At 40.6% G+C, this 27,172-nt stretch overlaps 1 protein-coding gene across 1 annotated transcript in view; it reads left to right on the top strand.

The window, feature by feature from the left end:
- KCNQ3 (potassium voltage-gated channel subfamily Q member 3) overlaps window positions 1-27,172 on the top strand; it is a 207,092-nt gene that overhangs the window by 161,473 nt on the left and 18,447 nt on the right. The window contains exons 2-9 of the mRNA XM_049824070.1: window positions 5,916-6,006; window positions 7,782-7,908; window positions 9,663-9,835; window positions 11,824-11,979; window positions 13,385-13,495; window positions 14,716-14,811; window positions 16,173-16,267; window positions 17,978-18,004. Coding sequence (XP_049680027.1) covers window positions 5,916-6,006; window positions 7,782-7,908; window positions 9,663-9,835; window positions 11,824-11,979; window positions 13,385-13,495; window positions 14,716-14,811; window positions 16,173-16,267; window positions 17,978-18,004 — 876 coding nt within the window. The remainder of the gene's footprint in view (window positions 1-5,915; window positions 6,007-7,781; window positions 7,909-9,662; window positions 9,836-11,823; window positions 11,980-13,384; window positions 13,496-14,715; window positions 14,812-16,172; window positions 16,268-17,977; window positions 18,005-27,172) is intronic.

Here is a 27,172-nt window from a genome sequence, read left to right as displayed (position 1 = left end):
CAGCTGGTGTGTCGGTGACACTAGGGATCTCTTGGGGATCTTTCCTTACTTCCTAGGGATTCCTCCAGCATCCTGTGGAGGATCCTGCTCTGTCTCTGCCGTTGCAGCAGAACAAGAGTGCAACTCACCTTACCGAGCATGACATTACTACCCTGTACTTGCTGTATGATGGCATTGGGCCAGGGGCTCCTACATGGAGCTCTGTGTGTGTACTCAGTGGAATCTGTGGATGCAGAGAAAGAGGAACCTTTGAACAGCCCTATCTGCAGCACTTGCTGGTTTTTCCCTTCTCCTTCAGGACCTCCACCGAGTTTCTCAGTGCCCTTTCCCACACTCCTCTGCACAATGCACATTTGTAGCCTCTCAAAGTTTTCAGATTTTTCCTGTCACCATTATCTCTGTATTGATCTCTGTAAGAGTAGCTGGCCTATTGCTTGGAAGAGCGGAGATGTAAGAATCTAAATATTAAACAGTGACTATTCCCAAGTCTGTGAAAATCAGGCATACATTCCCGTCTCTCTGAAGAGCTGTTCTCAAATATTTGGTAACGTCATTTTTTTAGTGTTAAAAATCCCAACTCAAGCCTCTCATTAGCAACCATAAAACGATCAGTGCAAGATACTGCAGATGTTCTGTGAAAACTGAAGTTTGGATGCAGAGAAAAACATGGTGGGTAGGAATATAGAGCAACTGAAAGAACTGTGAGAAAAGATGCATTTTTAATCCTAATGGGTAAAAGCCAGTAGCTGAAGAAAGAAAGGTTGTTCCAATATGAAATCTGGGAAAGTGTGTGGGAATCATGGGTTTAGAACCATATGGCATTGGGAACCCTCAACCAAAAATTTAGCAAAACACTGCCAGATTTTCCTAATATAATCTTAAAGAATTCCATTAGCATTTACAAAGTGGCAGAACATAATGAAACTAGAGCACAAGTTTTAAGGGAAAACAAGAAAGGACCAAATGCAGCAAAGCAGAAAAATCTAGGATTCCTAAGAACATTTGGTGGCAGAGAAAACTCCAATAGCTTGCAAGAAATGGTATTGAAGATATGAGAGCAAACAGAAGTATGCACTGTTGCACCGGAGGGGTTTTCTTACTAGTAATGGTTCAAAAAGCTTCCCTGTCCAGAGCCTGGAGTATTGTTTTGTAAGCAGGATCCTTGAACACATGTAGATGTGATACCTAAATTTACAGTGAGGGATTTCAGAGAAACATGGTCACGTAAGAATTGGGCTGGTATGGCTAGTAGGCTAATTCTTGCAGTAGTAAAAATATATAAATATCATTAAAAGGAGGTGTTTATAATTATGTCCAAAACAGGGCTGAACATAAGGGGTGGTGTTCAGCTAATTTACACAGTAAACATCTCCATAGGAGCTAGTCACTAGAGTCTTTCCTTACAGTTATAGAGAAGAAAGTGTCTCTGTAGGTGCGTCTGACCTGCTTGAACTGTCTACTTTAAAATGAGTTGTACACTATTAACACATGTTCCTCTCTATTAACTGTAAGCCTAATTGAGACTTAACATTTTGTCACACAGCACAAAAAATTGCCAAACTTATGCCAGTTGCAAATATTGTTTGGCCTTCCTATGATATATCTAGTCCTCATAACAGCTTCTAAAGACTGCTATGTTTTAGAATAGATTATAGGCAAATTACTATGTGATCTACACCTAAAGTTTTGAAGAAAGAGATGGTGAATGGGACACATCATGAGGACCTATATATGGAAAAAAATATTAAAGTTCTCAGCTAGATCTGCATTATAATGCTTTCAGATGAAAGCAGATATAGAAGAAAAACTCAAAGGATGTGAAATATTAAAAGAAATCAAAATTTATCAAACAAAACAGTCTGAGATGTTCATCCAAGAAACATTAGATTCATGGTCTAGCATAGTCATAAATTACTTCTTCTTTCCTGGAAAAAATATATATTGTTTTTGGAATACTGTCTTTAATACACCAAAATAGTACGATTAGAAAATATGAGTGTTGAACATGTGATTTCCAATAACAAGAACATATATTTACCAGAATAGCATATCAGTTGTGACAATGACAAAAGAGCACTGCCATTTGGTGGTCTGGAACTTATCCATATAACAAGTTAATCAGGATTTCAGGCACAATACTGCAAATAGGTACAATGTAATGGGCTGTGAAAAATGATGTAAACTGATAGCAAAGATGAGTCTAAAAACTGAAGAACCAATTTCAGATCCTCATTTGGCATATGTGATTTACAGTCTTGAAGTCTGGACTGCCATCTGCTGAAACACTGCTCAGTAGGAAGCTTGGGCTTAATAGGACTCATTTTTCATTACTAAACCTTGACTTTTACCCTATTTCTTTCTTCTAACCCTTGGTGCCTTGTGTCCCATTGATAGTGTCATTACAACTGTGAGTAAATTTCAGACTTTCTCCCTTTCTGTCCCTTGATTCCCCAGGTCAGTGTTAGTCGCCCCTCTGCTTATCCTCTGTGATTTCAGCAGTTTCTTTCCCTGTGATTTACCTGTTACAATTTTACAGCCAGGCTCAACCACTGGACCGCATTGCTGCCTCTAAAATTAGGCAATATAGAGTCCACTATTGTCCTATTGCCATAGGACAATATACACAGCAACTGTCAAGCAAGTTAGAGTCCTTATGTTTGCAAGACCACAATATGGGCATAGGTGGTACATATGCCCACAATATAGGCATAATCAGCAAGGTGAAGATGTACATTGTTATCATCTTTGCTGAGCAAGCGGGATTGATGAAAAAAACATGTCACCTATGTAGCATCTTCCATAGAAAGGGGAGACAAGAAGACTTGCCGGCTTTGTAAACACCAAGATCCAAACCAGAAGAGGCTGATGGGAAATTGGTGGGTTGCATAGCATCAGTGGAGATTGAAATTCATGAAGTGCTCTGAACCACGGTTGTCATTTCAGATTCAAAGGGAGGATTGCTGAGATGTGATTTGATTCACTTGCAGTGGGTGTTTATCCTTCAGAAATGGTGCGGTAGGAGGATAGCTGACCCTTCCGAGATGGATTGTATTTATGTGTCCCACCACATCCCTGCACACACCAGAGTACTGCAGGAAGGAGCAGGAGCCTGGCTCTGTGGGCTGTGGTTTTGGGGGGACTGCAGTTCCTGCTCAGCATTGCACCTCCAAGGCACTCTTCTGGGCTGCATTCATGCAATTCCTGCAACTGGGGGTTCAGAACACATTCCCTGCTTGGATTTGCCCTCAAAATTATTCACGGTAACTTGTGATCTCCAGTCTCACCTTCTCACTCTGTTTTTACTTTTTTTTGTCCTGCCTGATCTGTTGCTTTTATGGGTGGGCTCTCACTTGGAGCAGTGGGGCTTGCAGCATGGGCTGTGCCGCGCAGAGCGATCGAGCACGCAGCACCACTTGTCAGTTAATGCCAACATTTTGGGTTTTTAGTGATCAGGGAAAAACCTTTTTACTCCTGTGAGACTCCTTTTCTTGCTTATCAAATGCATGGGTGCGATCACCTGAACATCACCTGCATTGAGTTTGTTTCATGGGGAAGGAAAAGAGGAGCGAGAGCCGTAGCCCCTCGCTTTATGGAGCACCGATACCCTCTAGTGGTAAAGCCACAGGCATTTTTAGGCAAAAGACGATTTCGCTACTAACTTCTCTTCTGTCTTCCTCTTCCACAAAAATCTGCACATCATCTTTAACTGACAGTGCTGTTCTGTTAAATGATATCGTAAAGTCACGCCTTTAGTTTAAGTAGCTGATGATGTAATTTCCTTGGAGTGGTTTCAGTGTGTTTCACCTTTCATTAAATCATTTAAATGGTACTTGTGAGCTGATGGGTGGCTGAATTTTCACATAGTATAAAGAAATATCTGTAATGGAAAGCATCAAATAGCAGCAGCTGAAGGCTTTAAGTGGCGAATTAGTGATGGTACTGCTGTAATGTCTGTAATGTGGCAGATCATAGGTGGTTTATAGCTAATCAAAGGAATCATGTTGTCCTTGTTGAGTTCTCACCAGCTTGCTCATGGAGGTGCAGGGCAGCTGGATCACGGGTCTTGGGCAGCCAGTGAGCCACTGGCTTCATAATTGCAAGGGACAGCAAGGTATGGCATGACAAAGCAAGCTTGAGGGGGCGGCAGGAACATCACAGAATCGCTAAGTTAGCTGCCAAATGTCTTGAGCAGTGGGAATCTGGTTATAGGTAGATGGCAAAAGACACATTCTGGACCCAAAGGCTGTTTCCTACCAACCACACAACCCATGCTCTAGAGCATGGCTGGTGTGTAGGAAAAGGTGAAACTTGTCAAAAAAAATCCAGAATTATTTCCCATGAGCAAGCACATTTATTTCTGTTCTAACCTTGCTCAAAATGGCTGATCTGAACTTTTCCTGGCATAAGCAACTTCAGTCTGAACAGCTAATGGTAGGAAAGCCACAGCAAAGTAATCCTTCAGGGTCTGCTGTTAAGTGTTTCACTGTTGCCTGTTTCTTGCTGGAGGGTGCTAGCTGATGATGTTTGGAGGAAATTCCCTGCCCAAAAGGCAGCAAGAGCTATCTGGAGCTCACCTTTCTCCTTTTACTCCAGCTGCAAAAGTGTTGCAAATTCTCAGAACACGGTCCCTTAGCGCTATGTTTCCTCATACACAAAGGAAACAAAACCCCAGGACAGGTTAGAGGACACGTGTCTCTGAGTTCGCTGCCTCCACATTGCGGGCTGTGGACTCTGCTCATTTCACTCGATGAAACAAAGTAAAGTTTTATTCAGCAAGAAGTGAAATCACACGTTAGGTATCAGATTGAAATTCAAAACAGGTAGTACACACTAAACACAGTTTGATTCTTAACAAGCTTTTTTTTCCCTGGATGATTTCAGTACCTAAAGCCTATCATTTCTTTGATGTACCATAGCTATGAAAGCAAAGGTTCCAGAGCTTTTATGGAGACATCCTTCCAATTTATTCACTAAGCTCTGAAATATTTCCATGGCCACCTGCCCCTCTGTTCCTGTGGGTAAGGTTTTGGGAGCACATTAAAATGCCCATGATCTGGGTACATGCAGTACCAGAATATGAGCTTCTGCCACTCTGCTTCACAGTAATCACTTGTGAGACTCCCTTGATTTTTCTTACCTCTTTATGTATAAAAGATTTTGAACAGCTTGATCCTGGGAATAGTTTTACAAAGTAGATCAATGTAACTTTAGATTGGACTGAATTGGATTTACCAGCAGTGGGTGTTAAATTTTCAGTCAAATCTCCGTCTTCTGGAGCCTCCCAGACAGATAATAGCACAGGGGCAGTGATTTACCACGCACTGCATTTACTGGAGAGCAGAAATTTGCCCTCTCTATTGTTTCTCTTTCAAACCTTTTCATCTTTTCATCTGCATAGAAATAAGTGCAAAAAGAAAAGGAAAGTGAAACACAGTGCAGTTTTCAAGGGAGAGTTTGTCCTGGTACTGCATTGTAGTGAAGCATTTACTGCTTCTCAGGTCTCAGGTTGTGCCAAGTAGATTCATTCCACTGAAACTGCAGTGCCATTTTGTGAAGCACACAGCATATCAGCTTGGAATAGACCTCCTGAGCATTACAGTACTCTACCATACCATACAATCCCTTCCCAAAATGCAGTATCACCCATTTCCTTTCTGAAGAATGCAAACGAGTTAATTAATGCATGTCTGTCCCAGGAGCATTCTGATTTAGGATCTTGCCATGATTTCTTGATTGCCAGACCCAGCCTGTTCAGGTTGAGAACACTTGATCTTCATGAGAACCCACCTCACTGCTCAGGGATGGGAAGTAGCCATCCACTGAAGGTCTACACCCAGGTTGTCAAAGCCAACATGTCCAGTGCAAATACAGAGAGCGGTAACAATGCTGTGTTTTTTCCTTTTATTTCATTCCAGGTTTCTGATTGTCTTGGGGTGTTTGATCTTAGCTGTCCTGACAACTTTCAAGGAGTATGAAACTGTTTCGGGAGACTGGCTCCTCTTGCTGGTAAGTGGACTGGCTGCTGCATCACCCTGGTAATGTCCTTGAAATCAGCCCCATCAGCAGTGATGGAAACTTACTCCCAGCTCTGCATGCAATAAGATTTCTTCTGTTGGTCCTGCAGCAGTGACCATACACTTACACATTGGAAAGTTCCCAGTCCATTGTCAACACCGACCGAGTAAAAGGGAAGTAAGGAAAGAGGAAGAATTCCAGCCTGAGCCTTTTAAATAATGACTTTTCAGCATTTGCCTAACAGTTCTACCATCAAAGTATCAATAAATTTCCTAATGACCATGCCAGACCTGAGCACATTTGAAAACTCCTTTTTTGGGGATCATTCAACAAGTTTGATTAATTCTATAGTGTTCTACCAATCCCAGCATTTCTTTCAAGGGAGGTCATCAGAATTGGACTCATTCTTGTGCCCAATAGCACCATAACTGAAATTGTTGCGGGCAGTGCCTCCGATGACTATCCATGAGAGAACATGTATTTGCAGCCAATATATTCCTTTCTCTGTGTTTCCAGCATGCTTGTTTTATAAATGCTGGAGTTCATGCTCAAGACTGTATTTCTGTAGGCCTCCCATTTGGCAGAATAAAAAAATAGGGAAAACACCCTCCTTAAGTATAAATATGATGTATTAATCATTTTATGCAAATTACCCTGACAGACAACTTCCTCTGTTCCCCTAGCTGTCATGAAATAGAGAACACAACCTCTCACTTAACATGGCCTTGTAGAAAAGCATCCCTAGGGAAACTGCTCAGCAGAAGTAGTTCTGGGATCTCAATTTCCATTTCCCCTTGTACCCCCAGAGACATGTAGATCCGAGCAAGAACTAAATGCCAAAAGGAATGAAAGGTGAATTCCCCTTGCATGTTCCTTCCCAAAAAACGCCTGTATGAAAACACCCTCATCCCTTAGGGAATGTGAAACTTGCTTTCGGTCCCTGTTACCCTGCTTAGACCCATCTTTTCACATTTGAAAAAGCCTGAGGTTATTTTTCCTTCTCCTGTGCTTGCTTTTATGTGGCTCTCGGTGGTTTTCAGAAGTACCTAGCAGCTGTGGGTATGAGCATCAGGAAAAATCCCCCTTTCCTCCTTGCCAGCTATTCACAGAGAGGAAAAGTAACTGCGTGCCCCATGCTGCCCTTGGCCCATCTCCGCTGAGCACCTCAGAGAAGGTCTCTCCTCCCCATTCCTTCCCCATGCTTAGAAGGGTTCTTGAGCAAGGTGGAAAAGCCCGTTCTTCCATGCACCAGAAATTTAAGGGAATAATATATGCCTTAAATTTGTCTCATATATGCCTTTGTCATTGCCTTAAATTTATGACCATATGAATATACCATACCCTGTCCCTGTCTTTATAGGTATGGCTGCATGAATGAGCTGCTGGTGGGTAACCCCGGGTGTGGGTATACAAGTGCACTGTGGACTTTGCAGTCAGCACTTACATATGTCTTCTTATTTTGTGTGAAACAGGAGGTCTTTCTGTGAAGTAATTGCCCTTCCATTAAGGCAGGGTAAGCACTTCACATTTACCCAGCAGCAGGGGCACATCCTTTCTGCAGAATACTTACCAGGCTGTAAAGCTATGTCCCACTTTGCCTTGCCTCTTTCATAAACCTATATTCTCCTCCCCATTTTTTTCCCTCTCTCTCACACACATACCCCAACACTTGCACTTCATCTGTTTCCTCCAGCTATATCCTTGTGTCCAGAATTACTGCAAAACTTGTTATGAGTCTAACAGTGTAGCTTATGTCTTTGATACAGGAAACTTTTGCCATTTTCATCTTTGGAGCAGAGTTTGCCTTAAGAATCTGGGCTGCCGGGTGTTGCTGTCGCTACAAAGGATGGAGAGGGAGACTCAAATTTGCCAGGAAGCCTTTGTGCATGCTGGGTAGGCGTATGCTCTCTACTACTGTTCCCTGTTATGTCTTTTTCCTTCTAAGCCAGTGTGGGGGGATGTCCAAGAACCAGTGAATGGCAGTGCAAAGAGCCCTGAAATTAGATCTGCCCTTTGGGCTAGGAGCTGTGTCCTGCTTGGAGTAGTTATTTGAAGTACCCAGCAATAACGATTAATTTGAGAGACATTTGGGTAGCTGGTCAGTGAGAAAAAAATGGATCCTTCTACCATTCAAACACATTTTCCTTGTCCTGAGTCCCACTGCTTTTTTCTTAAGCTCATCCCCAAATACACCTTGTCTGCTTTCAGTTTCGAACCGCTTCATATCCCAATCCTATACCGTCTTCCCCAGTCCTCTTTCATATTCAAATGTTGTGTTTTACTTTTGTAATGTTGGTCTGCATTTGCAAACAAGTATCTTTGTGATTTCATCCATGTTATTTTTCAGGCTTGGAAGGAACTGCCTATAACTCTCCATAAAACTACTCATGATTTATGTTTGAATCCCTTCCTGAAACTCCCCATTATGTCCACAAACAAACCAGCCAATATTTAGGAGCTCACTCTGCCCTAAGCAGCTGTCATGTGCATCCACATTCATTCACTGTTTTCAGGACTCCCTCATTTGTTTCAATGCTCTTCAGGCCAAGCGCTAGCTTTTTGTTCCTTATTTGTACAGCACATAGCACTCTGGGGAGCTGTGGTGTTGCAGCTATATGAATACATGTCACTCTATTCCCTCTCCCTCCTTTTGTTCATTTTGTGCGTCTAAAGGGTAGACAAAATTGGAACAAATTTTCCTTGTGCATCTGTGCTACCTTCAATCTAGTAGTGCTCCTTTGGGTGCTACTGTTGTATAAATACTTCTTTTAATAACATTGTGAAGGCAGTAGAGCATGTTGTGAGCAAGTGGGATACTGTCTCATGCCTTCTTGGTAAAAGTGTCATCTCACTTCTGAGAATGAATCTTCACTGATTTCTGGGTAAAGAACAGAAAAGTTCCCACTGGATTTATTAATATCACCTTTTGGTTGGCACAAGTTTGTTTTGAGAATGATTGAAAGTGAAATCTGAAATCCATCCAGTGCCATTCTTTTTGACTGGAAATACAGTATGAAGACAATTTAAAGACTGAGTGCTCGGACAACGTTTGAAGCCTTTTGGTACCACTTTTTTCTTGTATATGTATAGGACCAAAAAGCAGGGGGGGGGGACAAGGAAAAGAAAGAAAAAGAAATAAAACAAGAAGAAGTGATGTGATTTGCATTTCAAACCTCTTCAGTTGATCGGCAAATTGGCCCTGTGAGCGCTTACAAAAAATTGTAGTACTGGCTTTGAGATTTTAATGGGAAAACTCAGCTAAAAGAGCAAAATACTAGATGCACTATCAAAAACTGAATTTCTTATTTGCTGACCTGTTCACTATGGTGTTCCTGTGGGACAGATGAATTGAAGGTTGTTTTTCTGTCAGCATTTGGCCACTGTTTCTGTGCATCCCTAAGCTAGCTCAGACAGTGTCTCAAGTCCAGTGCATTGATCTGTAAATAGATTACGAGGCTTTCTGGTGTGTTCTGTGCATGATGCCGACTGTGTGGCAGGTGCAGATATCTGTTTAATTGGCAAGAGAAGGCATTTTTTCAGGCAGCTTTAAAATTTTCCTAGGGAAATTTGCAGCACAACCAGATGGGATTAAGAAGCAGGTGATGGGGCCACTTTTGTTGGCAGGCTTTGTTCTTTTTGCCTTGCAGATATCTTTGTGCTGATTGCTTCAGTGCCAGTGGTTGCTGTTGGGAACCAAGGCAATGTTCTGGCCACATCTCTCAGAAGCCTCCGCTTTCTTCAGATCCTACGGATGCTCCGAATGGACAGGCGGGGCGGCACGTGGAAACTTTTGGGATCAGCCATTTGTGCACACAGCAAAGTAAGTGAGGAGCTTGCAGGGCTCAGCTGGGTTTGGGGGAGTGACATTGAAGGGAAAGAGAGGGGATGCACAGGTACAGCAATGCCTTGGGATTATGTCTAGTAGTTCAAGCAATAGTTTCGTCCTTTCAGCTTTGTTCCCTCTTCCATTCTCTGAACAATTTCTGCCCTTGTTTTACCCTTCTCTACTCAATAGTGGTGCTGGGAAGTGACAAAAGAGAGTGTTCATTCCCACACTCTTTACAATAGGAATTTTGCCTTTACACTGAATGAGAGCAGGGACGTCCCTTTAACAGTGAATTATGTTGAAATCTTTGACAGAAACGCCTCTGTAGTTGCAACATGTTTGTAGTGGCTTCTCAGACTTGTCTGATCAACAGATGGAGCAGGACTCAGGAGGGATGGAAAGAGGCTGGTTAGCAGAAATGTGGTTTCAGAGGAAGCTACTTGTATAATTTCTGTTTGGAAGCATGGGTCAGACAATACAAAGATGCACACAGTGTGAACCCAGACAGACAAAATTTCTAAAATCGTCTTCGCTTGGTATAAATTGATGCTATAGTCAGACATATCCTGTCTCGCACCAGACAGATATGTTCTGTTCTTGCATTTTCACCAAACATTATTACAAGTTAAAAACTATCTGCATAAAAATCCTCTCTAGATGAAATTTCTCATCTGCACAGGGTGTAGAAAAATTGCATATACTCTGTGCTACATACTGCTTTTTCTTATCCATGAATGACATTCCTGACATTTTAGGGGGTTTTGAAAATTAAAATGCCAGCTGGCATAGCATAATTAGACTTTGATTCTTTGTAGTGGCTGATAGGGATACCCACCCTGCTTCACTTCATACCAGCTTCTGTTTCTTCCCCATATAAACTTGCTACAAGGCAGGTGGTACATAAACACTTATGTCAGAAATGTTTCTCAGGAAACTGAGATCATGGAAGAAGTCTATGTGCCAAATACGTTGCTTAGAAATTGTTTAAAGCTTCATTGTGTGGGATTTCATTCAAATGTTCCTTGTTTGATTCCTCACCACCACCTTTTAGACCTCAGCTGGCTGAGGGAGATAAGAAGAGTTTGTGAGAACTTTGCTTTACTGGAGACACTAAAGAAACAATTTCAATAACAAGGTTAGCCAACAAATTTCCTTCTGTGGTTGCACACCAGAAATTAGCCAAGAAAGTTGATTTATTTCAAGACTCAATTATGAAATTGTCAGCTACAGCTTTTTTTTTTATACCCCCCCCCCCCCCCCCCCATGCAGTTCTCAGAAAATGAAAGGACCTGGAATATTGATTTTTTTACCCACTTTTGAAGAACTTTACCAAAAATGTTTCTGCTTTGTTTCAGACATTGCTGGGATTTTAAATTGGGTTGCCGCACCTCCCACCTCAGTGGGATTAGCCACACACTCCACTTTAGTCACTCTCTCTAAAACAAGGAAGCTCAGGTTTTATTTTCACACAGAGGATTTTCAAGGTCTGTTCTTATTGCATCAATTCATGGTGAAAACAACATTCATGGTGGAACCTGCTTTGATATGCCTAAAGAGAAGGAACTGCATCCTGCAGCCTTGGCTCTCTGGAGGTAGGGAGAGGACAGAGCTGTTGATTTGCTTGCCAAGACTGACCAAGCCTAAGGGCAGGAGGAACGGGAAGAGTCAAGGTCAGGGACAGAACCCTGCAGCACCCTGTGTCATGGGTACAGCCAAGCCCTTAGCCCAGCTTTATGCAGAACTACAACTGCAGATTGCTCCAAGCTGTTCCCAAGGAAGGTGCCATGTAAGGGCTAATTCTTGTAAATCTCTGCACTAATTCTCAGTAAGTGCTGAGCTGGACTGGTCATGGACTGTGACCAAGCCAGCGGCGACAGCTCTGCTGTTATCCTTCGTGCTTCTCTCTTCTCCCGATGTTTACTCTGCTACTGTGGGTATTGAGACTTTTCAGCCCCTCTATTGTCCATCTATTTCTTTTGCAGGAACTCATCACTGCTTGGTATATCGGGTTCCTGACACTCATCCTGTCGTCGTTTCTTGTTTATCTGGTCGAAAAAGATGTTCCTGAAAAGGATGCTAATGGGGTGGAGATGAAGGAAGAGTTTGAAACCTATGCAGATGCACTGTGGTGGGGGCTGGTAAGTGACTCAAAAAATACCTTATCCCCTCCTTAAAAACTTTGTATCCAAGAAGAGGAAGTAGTGATGTTAGGGATTACAGTATAAGTGCTGCAAAATTTGGGTGAGAGGCATGTTACTGGCATGACATTACCAAAGTAGGGATGCCCCTACAACCAATTAACAGAACTTAAATCCCTGTTGATTTTCAGTCAGACAAAGTCTGAAAGCAGGTGCTTAAACCTTCTTCAGAAATCAGTCTGTGCTCCTGGCTTCTGGGAAAGCTCTTTTTTAGTGGAGTGTCTCTTCAGGTATAACTGCACTGGCAGAGCCTATGTCTATGGGAGGACTAGCTCTCATGACAGCAGTATCCTGCCTGTGAGAGCTATGTCCCTCAGAAAATGGGAAGAACAAAGCTGGCCAATGACTGTTCTGTTGGGCTAGCAAAGTGCATCAAAGGTTTAGGCAGTATAGGTAGTCACTCATGGAAGTTTGGTCCATAAGGGGCCAGTGACTGAGGATGTCTCTGGATTCAGATGCAGGAAATAATAGAAAAATATTTCTGGAAAGGATAACTCAATAATTCTCTTGTTACATGCATTTCCTCAAATCACTCAAAGAATCCTATTGGTGGTAGGCTACTGAGCAAGAGGCACATTTAATACATCTCTTCTTGTCTGTTCTGATGCAGAGAGAAGTATTGGTTTGTGACACTGCTCATTTGATCACAAAATTTTCCTGCCACCTGGTAGACAGAATTCATGTTGCTTTGCTACCAATAGTTAGGGGAGTCTATATCATGCTGTGACTAAAATTCAACAGCATATTTTTTATTTAATGCAGTTCACTCATAAATGGCAAGATCCTTCCCCCCCTACTATTAATCAAAACGTCACTTGTTGCATACAACACCTGGATATTTTCATATCCTTTCCTATCTAGGACATTTAGGTAGAGTGTCACTGGTGAGAAAATGTACACAGTTGGAAGTCAGCAATTGTGCAGGAAAGGAGTAAGTTTTCACAAAGTCATCTTTGTTTTAAAAAGACTGGGACTTCAGAGACAGGTAGTCCTGATCGGTTGCTAAAGCTCTGCAAGCTGTTAACTGCCAAGTCCCGCTCCTAACTGTGCACTGATGGGGAGCAGGAGACTGACTCTGCATGCAGTGGCACATGGAGTTCCCTTTCACCAAATGCATCCTAGAAAGGCAGCTGCTTTAAGACCAAATCCATTGTCCATGGTGCAATGCCTCTGGACTATGATGCCATTAAAAGAAATTGGTTGGCCATTGTCAAGATCCTATTTCAAGAAGGTGTGCATAAGCACCCATAGAGCTAAGTGGGTTATGCTGGTTTCATGATGACATTTAAAGCAGATCTGTTGGCTTTGTTTTTCTTATGGGAAGTCCTGGTCATTCTGCCCACAGATCACCCTTGCTACGATTGGGTATGGTGACAAGACCCCCAAAACATGGGAGGGACGGCTGATTGCAGCTACATTCTCTCTCATTGGAGTGTCTTTCTTTGCTCTTCCTGCAGTAAGTACCTTTCCCCTCCTCTGTTAGCCATAGCCCTATGCTATGCCCTTGCAAAAAGTGATCAAAACTGCCAGTGGAATCAAAATCCCTTTCTAAGAAGTGTTTCAGACACTTGAGCTGGTCTATATCAGTAAATCAAACTCATTTCTTCCTAATTTTGCATAAAGCCTATTTGGAATAGTATGTCACCACGATACTCCTCGAACCGTGTGTGGGCATTGTGTGAGACAGTGCTAGCTGGCACAGGACAAAATTAATCCAGGAATTGAACACTCTGGGAAATCACAGGGCAGTTCATGAGCCTCTACCCTGGCTCAGTTTAGTTTATTGGTATTGACATAGCCATACAACACTTATTTTTAAAGGATTTGAGGCCTGTTGTTTTAATAATTAGGGTTGGGCCCATACTACCCAGCTCTAAACACTTGCAAGACAGAGATCTACATCTGAGTGTTCATCATAGGCCAGTGGTCATCCTTTATAACCAGTGCAGCTCTGCAGAGCATTTCATCTCACCTGTTTCCCTTCTTTCCTAGAGAAGATCTCTGACACCACCACAGAAGTGCTGTTTCTACCCACTAAGATTAAGGGAATTTAGATAGCAGGTGACAGTACAGGTATTTTTGATCTAGCCAGGTGAATCCTACTTTGGCTGCTTAAGAAATAATCTCTAAATTGCTTTTGAAAGTATATTTGTTCTGTTGTGTTACATAGGCCAAATATTTGCCTTGTCTACAAAGTCCTCAGGTAAGAATAGGACAAGATCTGGGTGAGATGGACCAAACACCAACTGAAACAATCCCAAGTCCAGATTTTAGGATATTTTTCCTTTAGATCGAGACTTGGAAAGAATTTCACAAAGGATGGGAAGTCCCACACACCCAAATCCAGAGTATGGTTAGCATAGCTCTTTTATCCCACAAGCAGAGTTTCACTCTACCCTGAGTGGAAAGTAATACACACCTGGAGACCTCCAGCCTGGAAAGGCAGTAGACATTCAATAAGTCTGTTGCGGACCTTAAAATTATTTGGTGTGGCCTGTAGCCCTTAGAGGATCATGACAAACTCGTTTTCTCATGAGCACAGCAGTGGGAAAGGCATGCACAAAGGTCCCATGTAGCCATATCCATCTCCATCTACAGACCTGTTTCCTCTCATTATTAATCCATTTTTTTCTGAGTAAGAAATGTCTAAAATATTGCATCACTCTATGCTTTCAGGGCATTTTGGGCTCAGGGCTGGCACTGAAGGTCCAGGAGCAACACCGTCAAAAACATTTTGAGAAAAGAAGAAAGCCAGCAGCTGAACTCATTCAGGTTTGCAGCTACTTATCTCCTCCTTGAAAGTGTTGTGTATGAAAACTGCTGCATCATGTTAATGAGGGCCACCACTTCCCCCCTGCCCAAATTCTCATTCCCCATTGTCGGAGGTGAGAATCTGTGTTTGTAAAGGAGTCAGTTTTTTCACATTAAGCTAAATAATCTAGTGGTCCTTGCAGTTTTTGAGGAATCTTTCAACTCCCAGAATATCTTTCAGAAGAACAGTGTCTTTAGAAGAAAGGGTCTCATCTGCTAGCTTCTGGAAACCAACCAACTTCTGCATCAGTGCCACGGTATCACAGAAAACAAGCTGTCAAAAACATATTCTTTCCAAAATCCAGGTTTTGTTATTTCCCTTGAGAGAGTTCTTTTACGTGCAAACAAAGTTATGTTGCTATTGATGTGAAAACAGCAAGAGAAATAACACAATAGAAACTGACAGTTTCAATCAAGGCAAATGACATACACAGTGGATGTGGTTTGTAAAAACTGAAACACACCCTGGATCTCCTGTTACGCCGCTGGACAATCAGAGGATTCAATGCAAAGAGGCTCCTTAGCTCACTTGGACTTCAGTTACAGCCTTTGTTATGAATTCAGAAAATTAAGCTTAAAATTACTAGTCAGGGGACTGACAAATTTGACAGTGTTACTCTTAGTAAGTGTGGAGCGCACCCTGATGGCAGTGAAGTAAACTGCAGCATTTACACAGGAACAGAGAAAGTTTCTGTGAGATCAGATGGAAGCATTGGTGCTCAGGATCAGACCAGTCCTCAGGAGAAACAGACTGAGTGGCTTATTATGCTGTTCTCATTAAAAACACTAGCAAACAGAAGGCTCTGCAGGGATGAGTTGTGAATTGAATTCACCTTTTAAATTAAAGCATCTCCACTTATCAGGTAGCTAATTTAGCTACAGTATTGTTTAGTTATGTGCTTGGAGAATTTTCATTGGAGCTGAATGCTGAAATAGAAAATTGCTCAGCAAAGTTTCCTCTGATGGTACATTAGATAGTAAACTAGCTTAAGCACTTCCAGAAATATTGGACAAGTCCAGCATTGCTTGAAACTCTTTTAGACATAGCAGACAGAAGAATAAAACAAGTTTAATCAAATGTAATATCTTCTTGATGTTGGTGGTTCTGTCCATGTCCTGTCTCCTTTAACAGTCCTCCAAAATCATAATCCAGTGTCAATAATTTTGCCATATAGTAACACTCATTCAGTATGGCTGATTAGTAATTAATTTCCAGATAGTCACTCAGGTGCATCATTATGTTCTTTGAAACAATCTGGCTGCTGTCAGCCTGGGGAATAGCTTTACCTAACACTAATTATTTCCTCTCCTCTATACTTCAGGCTGCCTGGAGATACTATGCTACTAACCCCAACAGGATTGATCTAGTTGCTACCTGGAGGTTTTATGAATCAATTGTATCATTTCCATTTTTCAGGTAAGTGCATTGTCCACCTCTCCATCATAATTTTCTGTGAAGTGTAAGTCAGGGCAGGAAACATAAACTTTATATATATATTAGTGAGGTTTTTGTAGGTAACAGATAATTGCCAGTTAACTTCCTGGCTGAGAATGAAAAACATGCTTTTGGCTTCTGGATCCATTTCTTCTCCCTTCCCCTGGTGGGATGTAACAGGGGCACATGGATAACTACATCAGTGGCTCTCATGTTGGCATTAAATAAAGGAGAAGGCTGCCTCACCATCAGCTTTCCTTTGTAACGCTCTGGAGTTCATTGCCCTAGAAATCTCAATTTCTCCCTCTGTAATTTTGATCCTGATAAAGTTTTAGCCCTGGATTTCAGAGGTGCCTGTATGTCTCACACCCTCTTTGATGCAGTTGTGTATTTTAAGATATGGGCTATGCTGAAAATTCTTACTTTCCCTTCTATTAATTCAACTAGTCTCAGAATTGCGTTGTTCATAGAGGCGGCCATGGCATGTGAACATAATTAATGCTTGTTAAATGCTTCTCTTTTGGCAATACCAATTGCTTAAGGGGATGGTTCAGTGGAGGACAGCCAAAGCATGTTTAAAACTGTCTTCCACTGGAACGATGAACTGAAGGTTCACAAGAAAACTTTTCTGGAGAGTTGGGGTCATGGTTTTATTTTAATAACCACTTCTGAGTTCAGTGGAAAGCGTTCCATAAAGACATTCAGACTTAATGGATGCTCATATGTTTATGGATATGAGTCTCTCTGATCCTCACTTTTCTTGCCAGTCAAACAGGCACCTTCCTCACCTTGAGGTCTTAAGATTTTAAAATGTTGTCCCTATAAAAGCCAAGACTTTTAGCTATAGACTATCAGCTGCTAATAATGGGCATTACTTACCCAAGTTTGTGCTTTAAACTTTCATTCTGGACTTGCTGTTATACCTCATTCTGAAAAAAAGTGCCCTTAAACTACTGCTCAGCTCAAACAGAGGTCTCCACACGTAAGTTGTGCTCACTGTACTAATACTGCAACTCCAGCTGTTGCTCAAACCTGGTTTGAAGAAACAGTTCAAGCTCCTGCCTTCACAATGGGCAAATTACAAATACTATATCTTTCTTTGTTTTATTCACAATATATTCCTTTAGGATTGATTTAATGTACGTCAAAAAGGAAATCTCTAAGAAAATAAGTGTTTAATTAAGTCTCAGTACATTTCTTTCCTTTTCTCTATCCCTTCTCAGTCTATCTATTCCCACATTATCCATTACAGAGTCATTTCTAGAGGGTTTCTTCACCTCAGATTTTGTTCAGAGAATAATTCTCAGGCCCTCCTGGAGTCTAGACTCATTACTGTGACTTCAAGCTTGTTCATTGTATGTAGGTTCTTCTGTGATTCAAATGTGACCTGAAATTTAATAGGTGTTTTGCAAATAAGGTCCTGGGAGAGAGGGCAAGGGAGTTCACTTCTCACCAAAGATTGGATTGCCGGTCTAAGCAGCACAGATTGGTTTCAGGAACCTATATCACTTTCTTTGTTTTATGGCTGGTTGAAAATGTAGCTTTTATTCTGCTGTCAGTTATGATCACAGAACAAAAGAGGTATAAACTATTAGCAACAGATTAGTGATTTATGTTCAAAAAATCTACTGAATTTATTTTGTCTTTATTCTCTCCTTGCTTTCTTGTATCGCTTCCTCTCTTCTATAAAAGGAAAGAGCAATTGGATGGTACTGCCAGGTATGTAGCTGCTATTATTATAGCCTTGTTTTAATACAGTTCTTGGAGGATGCAGGTTAAATGGTTCTTTGTGAATTCATGACCTGTTAACCAAAACATGCTACTAACACCACAGGTAGTCGTTAAAAGTTATTAACCAATCCATTTCCTAATTGCTTGCTTTTCTCCCAATTTAACAACACAGCTAAAATGCTAATCGTACAAATGCAGTGTTGCTTGCTGATTGTCTGTAAACAGCTTTATTGTTTGTTATGAATAATCATGGTCTAGATTTCTCCTGATCCATGCCATAGAGTCAGGGTTTAGCATCCAGATCATTCTGGGGTGAATTTAAAGTTCTGCTTCATGTTATTGCTCAACAGTCCTGCACAGAGCAATGTTATGGTGTAAGGGACCAAGTCTGTGTCGATTCACCATGTGCAAAGATTTCTTCACGATAAATAGTAAGATGGATGGCTAAGATGGATCAGCAGGATAGTCAATCTCTCTGGCAGTACTAAAAAAGCTACATTAGGTTTGAGGCCTTGGTCCCACCCCTCCTGAAACAGATGGGAAAGCTCCCAGTCACTTTGGGGAATTTACAAGCAAAGAGAACAAAGGAATCATCAATCCTTATACTGGTCAGTCACTGATGACTACAGCAGAGCAGTCATTCTCAGTCAACCTGCAAGGTCTCAAATGGTAATGATATATTTATAACCCCCTCCAGCTAAGTTGCAGATTCAAAAGCACATAAAATAATTCAACCTCTTAGGTTGAAAATGTGAAATACTTAATGCTAAACTTCTATCAATGGATCACCCACAATGAAAGTCAATAGCAATTAAAGGATAAATGGTTCCACAGACTCGTGCTGAAGGTATTTCCATTAGCATCACATTTACAATGGAGAGAAAAAGAGCAAGAATTGTAGAAAAATTTGAAAACTGTTAGTCAGAAATCAGGCCTGTGTTCCAGTCCCTGGCCTGATGAAAAGTTATCTTTTTGGTTTTTTACACATTTCATGCAACACATGACAGCTTCACTAAAGCAAGCTGAAAAAAAACCCAGATTCACACTTGCTGTTCTATGCATTTTGGGGGATCAAACCTCCTTTAACACAAAAGAAAAACCTATATCAAGTTTTCTTACAATACAGGCAAGTGCTGTAGTGCCAAGTTATCGGGAAAAGATGACTTCCTCCTCCTGCCACCATTATCATGAGCTAATCTGCTCCTCTTCAAAGACTGCCTGGATGGGAGTTACCTCATTTGTGAACCCTCATGAACCTTAAGTACTATACATCCATGACACTGCCCAGGCTAAACAGTCATGAGCAAGCTCACTTGCGTTAATGTAGATGTCTGGAAATTTTAGCCACCTGCAGTGCTAGCAGGAGCTGAATTTTGGCCCTTAATATGTAGGAGAGAGCTTAGGAGCTGAAATCCTTTTGAGTATGTAACTCCATACCTTGAGCCAAAACGTGTTCTGACTCAGATGCAGCAGCAGATTAAAATTAGACAAGTGAATGATTGCTGCAGTTTGCTGTTGGTCACAGCCCCCCTAGAGAAGCTCCTGCACCTGCAGTGACAGAACAGTTCATGGAGTAGCTTCTGAGTTACTGTATCTTTCAGACCAGTAGTAGAAGTCATTTTATGTTGATGCACTGTATTAAAAATGGAAAAGTATGACTCACAGATCAAAATCTTTAAAACTGTAATCCCAAGATCCATCTTGCTTTTATGTTGTTATATATGTAATAACCTTCAGCAAAAAAGTCAGTAAAACTGCATTGGAGCCTTCCTGTTAGCAGGACTGTGTTTATGGAAATAAGCATTCAATAAGAGGGATTGGAAACCTTCCAGGTAATCAGACAAATGATGGTACTTGTGGGAACATCCACTGACTTCAGTAGACATGGGACTGAGCCATAAAATCTGGTTGTTTTGACAGTCCCACCTCCCATCTCTCATAAAACTTATTTACAGACCAGATAATTAAAAAAAAAAAAAAAAAATCCTCTTCCTCCTACAGTGATTTAGTATAGAAAGTATTACTCGTACTCCACTGCAGTTTGCGTTTAAGGCTGTATTGAAATAAATGAGCACTAAGGGAATGCAGTCCTACTGGAGAGAACAGCCCATAAGTGCACTCAGTCTCCAGGTTCTTGGATCAGTTAAGTACTTAATGGGAAAGCTGTAGTAATAAACCTCATTGTCTGAACAGTGGTTGATAAAGGAGAGAGAAGAATTGGTCCAAAGCTTTCCCAGAAGAGTCGGAAAATTTAACTAGTTAATAAACTAGAAAGAAGTCCTGGCTGTGTGAAAATTTGAGGATGGGTAGTGCTTTAAGTGGCAGGGTTTCTTTTCAGTGATGTGAAAGCTCTTTAGGAAACCCAGAGTAGTAGAGTTGAACTCTGTGACAGATCTTTCTAGGATCTCTCCTTGGAAGCAGGACCTGGCATCATGACAAAGTTACAGCTAGATGTGGCTCCTTGCTCTTACACCATTTGGGAAAAACACAGGGGAGACAACAGAGTGGAAAAGACCATTTCAGAAGTTGGATCCCAAGGCAAGGCTGCAGGGAAAGACTTGTGATAGTAGAAAGCTGATTAAAGTTTGGCAGCAGCCCAAGGTTTTATTGAAGCTCCCTTTAAACTAAAACTGTGAAGATGTGAGATATGATGAAGAGCACATCGGGCTACCTTTGAACTAGACAGTAGGCTGAGTCCTGTAAGCAGTGAAGGGAATTGGTACACATGATGCTGCTCTGTTAAGAATAGCATTTTCCCTACATGCCCTGTATAGTGCCCCAAACCAGGAGGAACTGGGGCTGTGCTATTCATTGCTCACTGGTGGGGAGTTCAGTGACTTCATGCCACAGGTGCCACTAGCTTTTTCGTCCTTAATCAATGCCTAAATCTACCAGCCCATGAAATCTCAGATAGCAATTGCTCTTCTGCATGTATCGCAAAGCCTTTTCATCTGTTCAGCTCCCAAGAAGGAAGATTTCTGAGAAAGAGATATTAGTGCTCATTTCTTCTGGAGTGCAGCAAATCATTCGGCAAACATTTGGGTGCCCAACTTACATTTAAGGTGGGCCTTTGCTTGATGGACATATTGTTAATTTTGAACCAACTTTTTATGTCTATGTTTGAAGAATGAATTGTGGGCCTGATTTTTCAGCGCTGTTGTTAGCAGCTGTTCCACTGATTTTGACTAGCATCAAAGCTTTGACACTCACCTATACAAGCACTTTGGCGAGGGATTTTGAACTTTATCCTAGGGTCTTGCTCCTAATTAGCATTGTCCAACTGTAGAACTAGACATCAGGAGAGCATTTTCATTCCTAGATTTATTATTATGTGATTGCAGAAAAGTAATTTATCTCTGTTTCATTATCTCTAAAAGATAAATAATATTTCTCTGCCTTTGGAAAGTTGGTTTGATTTTTTTTTTTAAGTGGCAGAATCGGTGTTAGTCCTTCCTATTATGTGAGTATGAAAGAATGCATATAATGTGGTGCATTTTTGTGTTGCCAGTAGTAACAGCATAATGAAAATAAAATCATACTTTGCAAGGTGGAAAATTTCAGCCAGCATTTCTTCTTAATACATTTGCCCAAAACAGGAAGGAGAAAAAAGCCACTCTGATCTGCACACTTCATTAACTACAAATGAAAGGCTGTTCCCATTCTTCTTCATAGAGCTTTTCATGGGTATTCATTAACGTCTCATCTTAATAACTTTTCTTCACTTTACAGTAATGTCATGTTTAGTAGGGAGTCATTCTTTGGATCAAGCCTCACAAGAAAACTTAGGTATATACATTCAAGTAACAATTGAGCCTTACTCTTTTCGTATTTCTTGCATGCCATTCTCTGCCTGCACTTTCTGTTTTTACTACAGTAGTTCATCTAACCACAATAAAAAGTAAGGTGCGATAAGACTGAAAATTTATTTAATCATTAAAAGAAAGTTGCATGACCTTGCAGATAGATCATTGTTCCGCTGTTCAGAAAACATGGGATCTAATCCTGGCTCTGCCAACAATCTGCTTAGAAACAAGTGCTTTTCTGTTTCTATAGAAGGGGAATGATACTAACCTACTCTGCAAATCATTTAGAAATTTACTGTAAGAAAAATACACTGTAAGAGCTAAGTACTGTTCTTTATGCAGTCCCAACCCTGTCAACACAAATTCATGCAAGTTACTTTGCATTTGAGTTCAGTGGAACATCATCTCCGCATGTGTATTTGTAGGTTCTGGTTCAGCAAATAGAAAACAAGTGGATGCTTTTGATGATCTGAATAAAGTTAGTGACATGCTTAAATATCTTGCTGAACTGTGACCTAAGATGTGGGGCAAGAACTTTATCTTCCAGCAAAGAGACATAGAAATAATTTGTGGCATTTCAGGAATCTGAAAGACACTTCATCGGAAATAATAATATTTTGCCTAAATTGTCAAGCATTTTATTCTACATCACACAAACATCTTGCTGTCATTTAACTTTAGCTCATCATTCTCATTCCCACTTCATTCCACAAACATGAAATCATCAACACACGACTAAGCTTTTCTAGCCTAAGCTCTTCCACTTTTGGTGAGCTGCTAGTGAAGCACTCCATTTTTTCATTGGATGATTGGCCTCTGCATAATAGTCAAGAGAATGATTTTGCAGTTTAGTTTGCTTTCCAGTGGTTGATACATGGAGATATGTTCACTGCAAAGTAAAGAGTGTGTCAACATCCATAACGTTTCTACCTACATTGCTGGCTGCATCCATTGGTGAAAAATATCCATCCTATTGTAACCAAGAATTGAACTTGGTTTTTTCTTCCCATGGATTTGTGTGACATTGCTTATTTTTACCCATTTCCAATCACTTTAGAAAGTGTGGATGAGAAGAGGGGCTAAGCAAAGGCCTTTATTGTGCATAAGGGCTCTTTCTCTTTCTGAAGGGCATCAAAGTTGAGCCCAAATTAGGACTTGTGATCATGTTTCTGGGCAAATAATCTGGATGGTAGGTGAGTTTGGATTTAGAGTCACGCCTACACTTAAATACCCATGAGGACATACACCACTAAAGAGTGTGGAAATTGGTTGGCTAAAAAGGGATGTTTCCTCCTCAGACATTAGAAACTTGCAGATTTAGACCTCAAGATTCAGGGTGCAAAGTGGCTTTTTAAATGAAGACATTAGTTGTCAAGAAGTTGCAGTCCATTATTTTGAGTCTGAACATTTTTGTGAGGTCCTCTCTATAGAAAAGAATGTTACCTGATGAAAGGGAAAGCTGATTAGCCAAAGTTTGGAAGTACCTTGGAAGTGCAGAATGCTCTTTGGTTTATATTAAAAATCATGTACTCTGAGATCAGTTGAACATGTTCACTGCAGGATTCATGGCTGTCATCATAACATTAGGTTTTGTGCTAATTTCTGTTGGGAATAGTTCAAAGCAGAATACTTCTGGAAATCTCATTCAGAATGTTTGGTTTTCCAAAGCTAAGTTCACTCATATAGATACAGCTGATAATGTACTAAAATACTGGATTAAATGTGACTGCCTTTTGCTTTCAGTTACTTGAGATCGCCTAGATCTAGTGATTAGACAAACTGCAAAAAATATGGAGAAATTTCCTGATTATTATTAGTCCTTGTTAGGTGAAAGTGGTAAATACATGGAAGAGGGCTGTGTTTGATTCACTGTTAGCATTAATTCATTATTTTTCTTCTCATACATGTACCATTTGTTTATGAAACTCCAATACTAGGCAAAGCACAGAGAGGAGAGTATCTGGCTTGCATGATGGGATGTAACTGCACTATTTCCTTGCATGACTGTTTCTGGAAAAGTATTTCTAGTTCAGTGGTTCCCACTCTCTTCTGAGCAACAGTAAAACTTCTGCTGCAGAAGCCAGCCATCTCTTGTATATTCAGCCACCAAATTCATCTCTCAGATGGTCCGAAATAATTCCCACTGCTCTCGAGGAACAAGAATCTGAGAGCTGAATTTTTCTTTGGGTAGGAAGCTTTCAAGCCAAACTGTCAGCACTGCTTCTGCCTTTCTCCCTTTATGGTGATCTGTACCTACCCCAGAATTAAGGAGTTCTCATCCTGGGACTCCAAAGACAAAGGTTTTGGGAAAATTTTTATTCCACCACAAGGGAGAAGCTGCAATAGCATGCAAGACAAGCAATGGCGACATATCCCAAGTTAGTCAGAGAAACAACTCTGAACATTTATCAGCATGTTTGGGATGTATTTGAATCCCCCCCCAGTTTCTGGAACTGCGCTTGAAGTCGGGAATCACTTTTTATTGAATGTAAGGAAGCCAAATGAAGTGGGACCACTGTCCCAAGGGGAGGAAGAGTAGCTAATATCAGTAGGAGGATTCTGAAAGACAAGCAGCAGTACATGAACCTGTGGGTGGGAACCACTGTCCTAGCCACTCTCATGAAGGATGATGTGATCTGCGCATGCTTCATACTCTGAGACTGAGCCATGCGCATGCTGTTTTAATGAAGAAGATTGTGTCATGAGAACCAATGTTTCCTAAGTCTTTTTAAAAAGCACAATGAAAACAAAAACCCCAGCAGACCCAGGTTTCATCCCTTGGAAATGAGAATAAAGTTAATTCTTTTTTTTTTTTCTGATGACAGCTAGTCATTATCTGGAAAGAAGCTTGGGTTTTGTTTTGGTTTTTTTCTTTTGTATACAACATACTGTTGTATTTTTTCATGTGAAGCTGATGAATTATTTTCTGATGATTCTACTGCTCTGGCTGCCTGGATATAAACACAATTGTCTATATTTGTTACATAAACATACTGTTATGAATCTGAATGTTACTTTAAGGGTTAATCATCAGGATTCAATTAATGAGGAAGGCTTCAGCTCAGGTAACTTTAACTTAGACTAGAGACCTGATTTTTAAATGACCTCTTATTTAGATCTTTCTGTAGTCAATAACGAGAGACAAGGTTCCCCAGCTGTAAAGTCATCCCAAACTGAAATGGAGCTGAACTGCACTCTATAAGTTGCTAACTTCCCACTGATTATAGAAACAGATCTAAAGATTAACCTTAGACAGGACATTTAACTTTTTAACCAGCTTATGACAGATAAGATGACTTCTAGCTCTTAAACCTAAGATGCTCAAGCAACAGTCTTGGGACAATGGTTTGCTCCTAAACTGACACTTATCAATGGGGATAGTTGAGAAACTCCCTAGGAAGAGAATTTGGGAATGCTTTTGGTTCATATTATCTACCTTAAAACTCACCCCACAAAAAAAAAAAAAAAAACAACAAACCCACAAACCAATACAAAAACCCCCAAACAAACAAACAAACAAACAACAAAAAAACCCAAACAACAACAAAAAAACAACCCACAAATGAGTGTGCCTACATATGCAGTGGAAAATATCACTACAAATAAGTGGCTTTGTGTGCTGACTGCTGAGGAATATTTTGATCTGTTTTGATCTATGAGGAGGATATCAAATCTTGGTCACTCTTGTTCTTGTATAGCTGCGTATACTGCCTATATTTCTGTCCTATATTGGATACTTTGCATCATCCACTGACCCTTTTCCTGCTGGTCTGTTCCCTACAGATCCTTGCAATGCACTTTAATCCTCCTTGTCTTTTGGTAAGGAAGGCAGTTATTACAGGAGTTTTAAGGGGCAAACTTTGAGAGATCTGGATATGTATTTTCACGGACTAAGCAAGTTTCTGGAGATAGAGTCAGAGGCCACATGTAATGGCAATTATATTTTTCTAATATAGTATTAAACTACTTTTTATAAACAATAGCAATCTTCTGTCTCACCTAGTTTTTTGTTTCTTCATCTTTCAGGTTCTCTGTCTTAAACACATTCTTCTCTTGAGAACTTCTCTGTAGTGTTACTAAAACAAATCTTGTGACGCTTAATACTTTACTCAAAGCCAATGCGTAGTATGTGACCATTTCTTGCCTTTGAGGAAATCACCTCATCGTCTGAAATTATCTGAGTTTCACTGCTAGATTTCATCCTTCTAGGAGCTTCCTTCTCATCCTGGAAGGCCTCTCCAGAAGCTCTTGAACCAAGACATTCAATCTTGAAATCCTGAAGAAGACTACAGTCTCCCCTTTCATCTGAGATTCATCTATCATTGGTGACCTGTTAATCCCTCCATGAGGAAAATCTGATCTCCACAAGCCTGTTGTACATACGATTTTTTCAGGCCTAGGGCAAAATGTCTTCATTTTATTATCACTGAATAGATCTACTCATTCTAAAACTGCTTCAGTTTCTTCCTTCTTGTAGCTTACTACACATTCTCCTTCAATCTACAAAGATTACCACCATGCCAAGCATGCTTAATTGCTGTCTTTTTTTCCTCACACTGAAGACGTCACAAGCTCACTCTCTCTAACATCTTCATGCCCATCAGTTTATATTGTGTAGCTGACTCTGTTATCAGATAGATTTTTGGTGCATTTCTTTGCATTAAAATCCTTTTCAGTGATGTGCCATGATTCCAGCCTCTTCTTGACAGTCCTTCTGGAAATTAATTCCTCCTTCAAACTTTTATTTGTTTACTAATGAGACATGAGAATTTATTTTTCCTACTTGCCCCCCCCCAGCCATTCAGTTGAATTTTACTTCCTCACCATTATTTTTCATATCCGTTCAAAACTTGCTCATTAGCTGTCGTCTTCTGTATATATTTTTCTCCTATATATGGTAGCTAAGTGCTTGAAGAATCCAAATTTCACAGAAATGCCATGGAATTAAGACATCTGTCTTATAAAGCACTACTGCTCTCAAACATGGACTCTGAAACAGAGACATGAAAGTGATGCAGAAAAGAGATCACAGGATTTTCCCTATCTTAGTAGAACACAAATCACTTGGACTCTTCACTCACCATCAGTTCAGCCTTTAGAACACTTTGGTGGATCAATCAGATCAAGATTCCAAGCAAAAAGCAAGCACTATGGAAACCATTTTTTAAATAAGTTCTTAAGACTGAACATAAGACTGCCCTACATATCCTGTGGTGACTAATTTGCCACAGATGTCAACAAGTAACATCTCATATTTTTCTACAAAGAAAGTAATTGCTGATTTTTGCTCTGTACATTTGTCTTCACTTTGTATATCTTCCCTGCCATGCCATGAATTCCTCAGGAAATGACA

The sequence above is a fragment of the Accipiter gentilis genome, chromosome 2, assembly GCF_929443795.1.
Source record: "Accipiter gentilis chromosome 2, bAccGen1.1, whole genome shotgun sequence".
Taxonomy (NCBI): domain Eukaryota; kingdom Metazoa; phylum Chordata; class Aves; order Accipitriformes; family Accipitridae; genus Astur; species Astur gentilis.
The sequence above is the reverse complement of the archived record's forward strand: the minus strand, read 5'-3'. Positions and strand labels throughout refer to the sequence as shown.